At 28.5% G+C, this 12,456-nt stretch overlaps 1 protein-coding gene across 6 annotated transcripts in view; it reads right to left on the reverse strand.

The window, feature by feature from the left end:
• Positions 1-2,319: 2,319 nt before the first annotated feature.
• The window catches only part of LOC118064002 (uncharacterized), a 42,387-nt gene continuing 32,250 nt past the window's right edge, over positions 2,320-12,456 (reverse strand). For all 6 annotated transcript variants that reach the window (XM_035078317.1, XM_035078313.1, XM_035078315.1 and 3 more), the window contains exons 3-6: positions 8,036-8,284; positions 5,670-5,877; positions 3,184-3,318; positions 2,320-2,872 (exon numbers count right to left, since the gene is read on the reverse strand). In XM_035078317.1, coding sequence (XP_034934208.1) covers positions 2,671-2,872; positions 3,184-3,318; positions 5,670-5,877; positions 8,036-8,284 — 794 coding nt within the window. In that variant the 3' untranslated portion in view covers positions 2,320-2,670. The remainder of the gene's footprint in view (positions 2,873-3,183; positions 3,319-5,669; positions 5,878-8,035; positions 8,285-12,456) is intronic.

Below are 12,456 nucleotides of genomic sequence, written 5' to 3' on the forward strand. Positions count from 1 at the left end.
GGAAGTTTGTTTTTACACATTACAATCCAAAGAATAATCACTTATAAATAAAAGAATGTAGAAATTGGTAAATACCCCTCAGTAAATTTTCTATCACATACTCATTAACAAGTAATCACTAAAATATCTCATTAATTTTACACTATTCAATATTTTTACTACAACGAAATATATAAACATTCTTTGTCATTATTCAAACAGAAAAGCATATGAGTTCTATTTATTATAATTATTACTTTACCATAAAATTAAAGCAACGATAATATAAGAGTTTATCATTCAGTAAACTCACAAAAATGACAAAAGAAATTTTAACGTAACTATTCTCGAGTAGAGTTTAGTTTTATCATGCCTAAATATTCTCACTGGACTTTTTTACGAGTAGGTATGAGGCAAGGTAAATAGGATATTTCCGACTGATACTTAATGGTAGGAATTCCCATCAGGTATATAAAAATGATAGAATTACACTTCGACTGGGAATACTTTATGTTGAGCCAGTCAAGCTATTTCTAGAGATAGCTAAAAAAAACTTAATTTATTTATCTTTAACATAACTTCAATTGCCTATAAAAACGTCACTCATTCAGGCTTTATTGAAACGACTGTTATATATTTAGTGTATGTCTCATGCGGTGTTTTTTTTTTGGAACCACACATTTAAATTAGGCAAACCTGTTAAAGTTGCCGTATTTACATAAAAAAAATTCCACTCAAGATATACTGTATATTTTTTGATATTATTTTAGGCTTAATTTTCTTTTCTGTACGATCATTATTCGTAATATTATTTATGAAGAAATATTTATCAATTTCAGCATATTTTGGCACACAATTATTCCCGTGTTATGTTCATTATCATTAGACTACCTAACTCATCAATATATTAATATATTCAATAAATTTTGTGAGAAATTTTCCAATACAAGTATTACAACTAACAAGTTTGTGCACAAAAACTGTTATACTATCTATCGATATCTAAACAAATGTCATCATATAAAATTAACGGTAGAACTCGTATAAATTTGAAAACTTCTCCTATTTCAAAAGTCTTCGGTTGCCTTACGGCTCACTTTCAAAAACATAGACGTTTTTTAATGATAAAAAATTGAAAAAAATTTTTTCACTTCTTATTTAATTAAATAAACCGTTAATTCTTACAATTTTTAGACTCAATAACTTTAAATTTACAGGACTTCTGCTGTTCTCAACAGTGCCATGATTTTTAAAATTCTACTTTACTTCTTCTTACTGCTTTTTTTCAAAAATTTATCTAATTATTTCATTTTAGTTCTTTCGAGTTTTGCTATAAAAACATCAACATATAATTTTTTCTAGGTATCAAAGTTTTTTGTCAAATATTTCGTCTGTTTTTATTATTAAATATAAAAAACAATAATAATCTATCTAATAATGACTCGTAAAATTCAATATTCGATGTGTCTAGCAAATACAATTTTGATTTAATCTTGTTTCAATTCAATCCATATTTATATTATATAACTCTATCAGTATTTAAAATCACATATTTTATTTATCGCCTTTGTCTATCTAATTATATAAGACTAGATTTTCATTAATTGTTACTTTATCTGCCCTATCAATCAACACTGTTTTGACCGTTTATTTCTACAGTCAATTTCTCTTTTTCTCATAACATATTACAACTTATACATATAACTAACACATTAATAACATTAAAAAACAAAATAGTATTTGACATTACATATTTTAAATGAGTAAAATTGTCAACAGAATATCATTCATTTTACATTTTCAATTTATAGTCTTTTATCCAGCTCATATTAATATATACTAATATCACTCACATTCAATATTAATAAATGAAAACTTTTCATCCATCATAACTGTCAATTAATCATACAATTTAACAGACTTTATTTTCATTTATACATTTAAAAAAAATAACGATAAGAGATCAAGCATACTTTCTCAGCAGGACAGATTAGGTATATAATATTGTCAACTTCATACAATATAATCCGTAAATAAAGTATCTTATAGACGATACTCTGATGTTATATGAAATTGGAATGACTTGATCTATTTTTGAAATAAAAATAAAAAAATTAAAATTATTTAAGAGATTTTCATTGTTATTCATGCACATTTTCTGAGTTATTAAAATTATTTCAAAAATTTTCATGATATAGTTATATTAAACGATTTTTTGTTTTTGAATATGTTCATATCTTATCAATAAAAATTATAAAAGATAACAAACAGTAATTCCATTTGTTATTTTGAACATGTTTTTCATAGATTAAATCTTAGTTATTAGATGATATCAGTGACTCAAAAAATGGAGAGTAGGATTAACTGTTAATTTATAATACCTTTAATCTCTTAATTTTTTACTATATAAATACTTATTAGTAGGTCTTTTATTTATTTCAACCACAGTAAAAAAAAAGAATACCTTAATAGTAAATTTTCAATTATTAAATTTTATGTAAAATATTTTTATATTTCACATTATTCAATAATAAAAAGGTTTGAAAATCTTTAACTTTTCAAATCAATACATGATGAAGTTTAAATTATAAATTGTTCGGGCATCGTACCATAAAAATAAGAGACGAGTGATTTTTAAGTTTCCTTCCGGAATGGCCCTTTATCACAGCGATGGACGAAACTATGTTGGTATCATCCATTTGAGTGTTCTGGTAATAAAATGCTTACAGATTTTCTTCCTATCGGATTTTGATGAGAATTAGTGGCATTCAATGTTGGAGAAAATGTAAGTCGATGTGATGGTGCTATGACTCGCACTTCTGGTCTGGTTGATGATTCTTGATGAGAACTATTTATTCTAACAAAGTCCTCTGAAGTATTAATTGGTGATGATCTAGAATATAAATATCAACTGTATTAATTATTCTATTTACCATACGGTAGCTTCAAGTAGTGATAATATTTGCAGCTTCATAATAAAGATATTTTTTTTTATACTATTACTATTATTTGAACAATTTGATACATGATGGAAATTTTTTTTGTCTTCATAATAAATTCACGTAATTAAAAGATGTAAGTCTATAAAATAAAATAAATATGATGCAACTATAATCATTACTACATAATTTTCAGTTCATGCATGTTCGCCTCGAGTGAAGAGTCTTGTTTTCAATTTCATCACAGGACAGAATCAATACAGACCTATGCGGAGGTGGCGGCGTTGGTGTTCTTGACAGAGGAAAACTTGCAACCTCTCGAGTTACTGAAAGAGATCGAATCGATCCAAATGTCTGGTCTGGGGATAGATTTGCTCCAACGCTCTGCACCATTCCACTACTGCAATAACAATATTTATTGAATTTAACAAATGTTAAAGTTTTAATAATTACTTTACTCATAAATACTCAAAAAATTTTTATCCAAATTAGTTTCTATTTTAACGTTACAGTTTTTTATTTCACTCACTGTTAGATATAAATGAAAAAGAGTTCGAAATCATTTTTCTATCTAAATGAGCTTTCATTTTAAATTATTTATAGAAATAATTTCTTTTTTACTTCGATACAGATGTAAAAAAATGATTTACTAGATTATTCAAGTTTTATTGTGATAAGCAAGTCTCATAGAAGTATTTATTTCTTTTTTAAGAATAATAATAGATAAAAATTTATTGAATTGTCAGTTAAAAAACTTTGCTGTTATAATTCATTTAAAGTATGTCATATGTTGAAAAGGAGCTCATCTTTCAAAAAACATCTGATCAATAAATACGTGAAAAATTCGTAGATAGAATCGTTTCAGCTTCTAATACTGATAAAATGTAGCAGTTAAAAGGGTATAAGGAACTCGCGGAAAATGATTTTTGTCATGTAAATAACAAAGTGTTGAGACAGGACTATAGTTTCAATTACCATTAGACTATAAATCTCGATGTAAGATAATTAGTTTATATATTTATATTATAATATTTAAGTATGACATCAGCTATACAATTAATATTTTAGTAACTTTTTTGAGTTATAAAATTTCATCTGTTTTAATAACTTAAGAGTTATCTTTTGTATGACTATTTTCTGTATAATCATTGAGTTCATAAAGTTTTCTCGCACTAAAATACGAATTAATTTTGAGATTAAAAAATTTTGTATCACAATTATTTATAAATGATACTAGTTATCTGTCAATTTTATTATATCCTATGATAATACTTTTAATAAATAAAGTATTTAAACATTTGTTGACAAAGGAAGAAAATTTATACTGAAATATATATATATATATATATTTATATATATATATACGGAGAAAATAGTCATGACCATATTTCTAGAATTCTAGAAAACTTTACTAGAAACTCTTTCACTTATATGGATGATCGTCGAGTCAAGCAAAATTTACTAGAAATATCTCATCAATAGATACTCGAGGTTTACGATAAATTCTAGTAAAATTTACATTCAAATTCTTCAATAACGTATTAAAAGAATTAATTATTTGGTAAAATTATCAACAATAGATTTCATTCATGTAACGTATCATATACTATAATGTTTAAGAAATATTATACTCTTTAAATTCTACATCGTAAAAATCGTGGCGGTTTACGCCGAAAATGCAAAAAACCAATTAATAGAAATAATTAAAAAATTAATTTTGATGGACGCTATACGTATATGCTGAACACCAATTTTACGTATCACAGTTTAAAGATTGCAGAAAACGCAGATTTTAAGCTACTAAAAAATATTCTATTGGGGAGATTCGAACCGACGATCGCTCATAACGCACGCAACTAACTAAACCGGTGCTTTAGCCCGCTTGGCTATCTGAAACTATTAGAAAGAATCAAAATCAGATAGTATAAGCAACTGTTTCACACTGTGAATAAAAATTAATTAGAATTTTAGTGACGTTTTCTAGAATAAGTTTACTTGATTAGTCAAGTAATATAGCTCTGATTATTTTTCTCCGTGTATATAAAAGATGAAAAATCATTCACCTTTTTTTGATTAAATTTTAAAATTACGAAGGTAAATAACAATTATACCAGAAGGTATAGTATTATTAATATTTAGTGGTTAATAAATTTATTAAGTTACAATCACAACTTTTACATTCACCCTACTTGATAGAGTCTTATATTAGAGATGTAGAGTTAATGGAATGAATGACTATAAATAAATATTAATTCAACTTTATTGATAAAAAATAATCCAAATATATATAGAATGGATGTAAATAATTATAAAGAATAATATACCCTTTGGGCTCTTTTTAATAAATGTACGTTATTAAGGGAGAATTTTGAATTTTTTTCTTCAACCATCCCATTCATATGAATAAAGTCTTATTATTATTCATTAGTTTATGTAAAAATACAAATTAAAATAATAGAAAACAAAAATTATTATCGAAAAATTTTCAACTATGCATGGAAATTTCTTTTGTTTTCGTTGAAAGAATAGAACAAAGACTCTGAGGCCATTGTCCAACGATCGAACGCATGATATAGATAGAACCTGTCGGAATAAATACGAGGTTATTTGATATTTTTAACCTATGTAAGACAATGTATAACGTTTTAATTTAATATTATAGATAATTCAACCACTTTTTCCTAAAATAACAACGGTACACTCATTGAATCGTTACTACTACTTATATTATGTACTTGAAAGAAAATTTACCTTACTGAGCCAGATGTAACAAGAAATGGCATTGGTGTTGGACACGGACTTAGTGGTGAGCTGCTGACTGAGCTTCTGGTACTGCTGAGTACAGAATGCGGACATAGAGGTGGTCCTATGTGTGATCCGCTGAAGCCATTCATACTTTTCTCTCTAGAACGTCTTTTGAAGCAAGGGATTTTAGACCACCGGTTGACTTCTTTATCATCTAAAATCAATTTTTTAAATTACGTTAGAGAAACATCATGTCCTTTTATATCAGTCATAAATAATATTAACTAGAAAAGCTCAAGTTATTTTTAATTATGTTGAATGGATACTACGTTTATAACTGCTGTTTTCTAGAACGCGTAATGAAGATATTCTTATAATTTTAACTCTAAGTGTACTAGTAATTATTCGGATATTATTGTAGTAGCAATAAATAAAAAGACCAAGATCAAAAAATTTAGTCCATTTTTTATTTTATATTTCCGAAAGTATTTAATAATTACGTATTGATCTTTAAAATAATATTCTTATTATTTTATCAAAGAAAGCATATTTTCTCACAAATATAATAAAAATCACTATGAAATAATAAGTGCTAATCGCTAAGAAAGGAATATTCATCATTTCACGGTGATTTTAACTAATTTATCATTTGTAAGTAATCACTTAATAAGATCATTATTTGTAAATTTTTCATAGCATAGTAATTACACTAGCTATCAAGCAGTCTCAAAGTTAAATAACTTAGATTCTGATCATTATACTTGAATGAATTATCGTTTTTTCATTTTATTATTTCTAAATGAAAATATTAAGTTTATTGTTAGTCTGATTGTTAGGAACTACTTTGACCACAAACACAATTTACACATTAGGCTAAATTATCTAACTAGGGAAGTCGAAATAAATATTTTTTCAAACAACCTTAATTGATGTTGTTTTAATACAAAGAGTTTAATGCATTCACCATAATTTAAAACTGGTTATAATCATCACTAAAATACCATTATTGGTATGACCTTTACAACGCGGTCAAATGTATATACATACGTATCAACCTAGAAATAGTACAATACACATAACAATCAGACCGAGTTTGGTCGTTGTTAATACGTCATAGTAGAGATACATAATTTTGTATATTGAACAAAGAGAATGCTTCCAAGTCACGACAATTAGTTATATGAATTTATGTATGAAAAAATTTTTCTCATACTATTAATTTAAAAGTATTATAATAATCATCACAAATAATAATCTAGAATAACATTTTGTAAACAAAACATAAATTAATTATTAGAAAATAAGTAAAAAATAATTCTAATGTCTGGTTTATTAATTTATAGGTGCAGAACTCCAAATTCGTCTTACAGAGAGCGAAAAATTTAAAATAAAAAAATGCCTTGTAATCTCTTACAAACAAAACGATGTAACAAACGGTACCCTTTCCTCTGTACGAAGAAAAATGTATTTTAAAAATTCCCAGATAGAAAATTATGACCACGATAATGCAGAATCGATTTTCGTTAAATTTAGATGAAAATGTAATCAAAAAATGAACGAATAATTATTTCCCTCACCGAGGACTTACGAAGAAATTCGGATATAAATATTGTTAGAATTCATTACAAAATTACTCTTAATCGATGAAAATTGTGCCCTATTGAGGATGTATGATCAACCTTTAAAATCAAAAATGAAGAGTCAAATTTTCTTCTCATCAGTAGATTTACTATGTATGAATTGATTTTCCCATTAAATTTCTATAAAACGAATGATAATGCATTAAATGATATTTGTCCAAACCACTATCTTCAAGTCAGGCTCCGAAGGCAAAGCCAAGCTCAGTGTTACCGACAACTTCGACTAATTCGAAAATCTGATTTTTTCCTTTACAGCTTCATTCTGTTCTAAACTTGCTATGTTTTAGCTATGATGGAAAAAAATACGGTCTATATCTATCTGTCTCATTTATGTCAATGTATGAAAATGTATTTTTGAATACGAATTTTTTATCAAAATTCCCGATGGCTGATTTTTTTTTTTTTTTGCTTGTAACTTGTTCGTGACCATCTTAAGAACATCGTATTCCAACATTAAATTTATTTGCAGACTTTGACCAAGTGCTAGTACTACCTTAATAAGAGATTAACGTGTTACTTTTTGAAACATTTGATTTCAAAATTCATTTCTTTTAGCATTACGCTTATGGAGAAACCAACAATAGCCTTCATATTATCACATTTTTAATATAGATTCACCGAAGATTAACTTTGAAAAAAAACTATTAAAGTGAAAGTATAAATACTCATAAACGTAATAATGATGCCAAATGTACTAGTGGTCACATGCTGCAATAGTGAAATATTTTTTACCTAGCATTCTAATACCCTGGACAGGTCCTAAAGGATAAAAATCTCCATGCAATGGACAATGGAAGCCCACTCGACGCTCTTTTTGTCGTGCTCTTCTTGTTAACATGCATAGTAAGACACCAAGTCCTAACATTAAAGCTCCAACAACAATACAAATAGGTCCTAAAATCCGGGAATTTCCTGTAAAGGCAATCCTTGCTGCATAAGAATCTTTATCTTCATCTTCACCTGGTCCCCGATATGATGCAGCTATAACATAAACAAATTGAAAATTTTACTCAAACATATAATAATATATATACTACAATAACCCAATTCCAAAAACCTATTGTTGTGTTATAGAATCAATAACGTAATGATATATGCGTAAGTATTGATAATAAAAGATAATAATTCGCATTTCATCATAAGACTCAATTTTCGTTTCTTTATAACAAACAAAAGGAGTCGATTTCTATTCATTTTACACAATAAGCAACTTCGATTCAGTAGAGGAAAAGATTTTTCGTTAAATAAACTTGAACACGATGCATAGACCCTATTTACAATTGTTCACAACGAACTGAATAATTATTAATATCGGATTAGCCGTATCAGAGATTGCGCGAACGAAGAGTCAAACAGACAGACACCAGAAATTTATATAGTAGTATAAATAGATTATTCCCTTCAGTCGGCACACTAACGTTCCCCACTACGTTGCAGTCTTCCACAACTTGTACAGGTCTACTTTTTGTGACACCAGAAATCTATCTATCTATATCTATACTCCTATATAAATTTCTGGTGTCTGTCTAACTGTTCAATGTAATCTCCAAGACGGCTAGCCCTATTGTAACTAAATTTCGCAAAAATGTAAAGAACATTGTGGGAAAGGCTCAAGGCTACTTCTTATTAATGTGAATTGTTCATAACTAGGACCAGGAATTTTGCTGCGTTAAAAAAAAAGAAGATCATCAGATAATTTTTATTTTAATCAATAATAATTTAATAAAAATATATTTATATATATCAAAATTCTATTTGTTTATATAACCCAATTTTGTCGTTTTATGTACTGGACTGTCATTGTATCGTCTGAACCTATTCATCTTCAGATAAGATAATATTTTTATTAAATTATTATTGATTAAAATAAAAATTATCTGATGATCTTCTTTTTTTTTAGCGCAGCGAAATTCCTGGCCCTATTCGCAACAATTGAATTTGTTATAAACAATGAAAAACAGGATTTATATAATCGATTTAAACTCTTTTAGCGAGAAATTATTTCTTTTACTAAAATGAAGTCACAAACTATGTAAAATGTATAGGAACCTACTCCTTTTGATTACAATTGAATTTGTTGTAAAGGAGCAGAAATTAGGTTTTATCATAGAATTCAAACTATTTGCTTTTCCTATCAATACTTATGGATATATTTTTTTCTCATTCACTCGATCACATAACAATAGATTCCTGGAACTGTATTTTATTCGTGGACGAATTCGCAGAAATCTGCTAGTTTACCAATGAAAATAGCAATGGGTATAAGGTAAAATTTTAATTAATACCAAAAGAAAGATTTACTCTCTAAAAATAAATTAGTAAAAATTACTTAAATTCTATGGTTACTTTTTAGAATATCATTCAAATTTTCCATGGAGAAAAGAATCGAATAGGAATTGTCATGTTATACAGAATGAGAATGGTTTATTCAATAACATTACTGAAATAACTTTTGATATTGCCTTCATGTTTGCTTTTCTACTCCGTAGAAAATTCTTTTTTTACAGTATAAATTTCGCTATTCCTATTCAACGTGCTACAACTATCTCGCATAGTGTCATAATTTTTTTCAGTCCCTCCGTTTCATCTATGGACTAATCTTCATTTAATATGTATCAGGACGTTTTATTGTAGGGATTGTTCTTATTACATTCCCTCACTATTCTATTAGATGACTCAGGAAATAGTCAGCTAAAGAAAACGCCTAAACTGCCTTGAGGTTCTCATAAGAGGTTATATCAATAATTACCGACTGACCCATTCTTATTTAATGAAATGATAAATATCTGATCGAAATTCGAATTATTAATGAGTACGCAATTAAACTCTTTGCCCTACTCCTTATTAAAAAGCAATGGAGAATATTTTTTTTGAGGAAAGCTTCACACGGTGTTTTTCCGACTTGTCAAAAGAAATATCTGAGTTTCGTGAATCTCATAATAAATTATATTAAAGCGAATGTTCGTGAATTTTCGAGAAGAAAATCGATTGTATCGGGTTTATCCTTACTGTTGAAGAAACCGTTGGTGGCCAGAAAGAAATTGTTGGGGAAAGTACTTAGTAAACCTGGATTTCCAGCCATTGACGATGGAACAAATCAGTGACAGCTACAAAGGCAGCCATTTGCTAACTCTGGGAGCAACGTAGGACATAACCAGTAAATTGTATCTTTATTACTGCTAATGGATATTACTGTTATTGTAAAGCAAGAGGAATTGATTCATGCAATTTGTTTTGCGATATCGATAAACAAATACTTATGAAAAAGCTACAATAGTACTTTCACAATATAACCTATTCAAATTTCGTAGCTTTCACTGATTTGTGTTAATACAATAAATTGTATTAAAAATAATCAAATAGCCATTTGTCTCTAACTTCTTTAAAATCTGTACTACTATAGAAATTATAATGACTTTAACAAGTCATAAAAACTGGGCGTTGTGAGGGCGCTATAGCCCAGTAAAAATGAAAGTAACTTGATTTTTTTACTGTACTATAGTAACAATATTATACAGATAACTGAGGCGCTAAATATAAAATAAAATCAGTGCTCTTTTTAGTGGTCCATGTATGACCCGGAACTTCTCAGTGAAAAAGATGAAAAGATTTTTTTGTTCTGAAAACCAATTTATATTATTATCATTATAATCATTGTATTCATGATAGATATTGTTAAAAGATCCGGCGTGAAAGTTTTGTCTAAATTGCAAAATATAGTTACTTTATTATATTTTTCGGGTAGAGTTCCGTTTAGGTGTCACCTTCGAATCGACTGAAACTTAGGGAATTTGTTGACCTTGATGAGACATAAAGAACCCCCAAGGAATTTTTGGAAATGCACCATATCATTTTTATGGGCAGAATAAAAATTGTAGAATGGTTTTTACCAGTGTTATAGTATCCCTAACCGTGTCAAGTCTCTAAGAGCAGACAATAGATTGCAAATCCTCAAGATTTTCTTATATGTTTAATTGATTTAGAGAGCAATATAAGTGTGATTGATGAACTACTTTCCATGAAAAATATTACTTTAATACTAATGGATGATTTTTACAATTTATTTAAAATAGCTACTATCTGTACTGATAGAGTCATTACCTTGCAGTGGGTAAGCATAAGAAAATGATGGAACGTAACGATAATGATCTGATCTGGGAGAGATGTATTCGTCGTTCAAAAAGCAAAAGAAAGCATACTATTACAGTAGCCGATAATACATGGTTTAAAAGATGTCGAATTTCTACGGCGTGTGTGAATTTCTGTTGCGTCGTCGATGTAAGTTATTAAAACGTGATCTTTTCGTAGAATTATTAAAGACAATTAAACTATGCTATCCGGGGTGGTCCGAAAAAAAATACTGAACATATTTCTTAAATTTCACTCCTATTGGAAGTGATCCCAATGAATAAATAGCTAAATATGGTATAATCTTTAAACTCTCATAAAAAAATTTATGTTGCATTTGCGCCAAAAATCCCTTGGGGAGAATTCATCACTAGCTAAGGTGAACTCGTAAAACAATTTTGACCTGAATCGGAGGTGACACCTAATCAGAACTTTATCCCCCATTACTATAACTTTCCACTCAAAAGTTAATAAATTAATATAATATCAGTTTTTGGTTTGTTAATATACTTAATGACTATTTTACAAATGCTCGTATTTCAACGAGTACAGCGTCAGCCCGGTGCGCCATGGGTAGCGGGTTTGATTCCCAGCCGGGACGAAGTGATTTATATGATTTTTCTTAGGCCTCCATGAGCGGAAGGATCTCATCGAAGAGCCGGTTGTATCGACAACATTTCACATTATTTTCAGTTCAAAAATCCAATCGAAGTTCACACCGAACACCTACGAAAGGTCTTGATGACTCTTAAAGGCAAGCAAATTCTTATTTGTATGGATGCGAATGCCCGATATCCTCTGTGGTCACCAAACTTCGACACCAGAGAGGAAAAGCTTGCAAATTTTTTTACCGAATTTGGTCTGGAAGTTCTCAACAAAATCGAAAGAGGTCCCACACACAGCTTCTCAAGAGGAGAATCGTACATAGATATGACCGTAGCAACTCAGGAACTGTCACAGTCCCTAAGAAAATGGTTAGTCAAAAGGGAGTTGGTTTAGGGGTCAAATCACATGTCCATCGGAAT

The sequence above is a fragment of the Chelonus insularis genome, unplaced genomic scaffold (genome assembly GCF_013357705.1).
Source record: "Chelonus insularis isolate UGA/USDA-ARS -01 unplaced genomic scaffold, ASM1335770v1 contig_151_pilon, whole genome shotgun sequence".
NCBI lineage: Eukaryota > Metazoa > Arthropoda > Insecta > Hymenoptera > Braconidae > Chelonus > Chelonus insularis.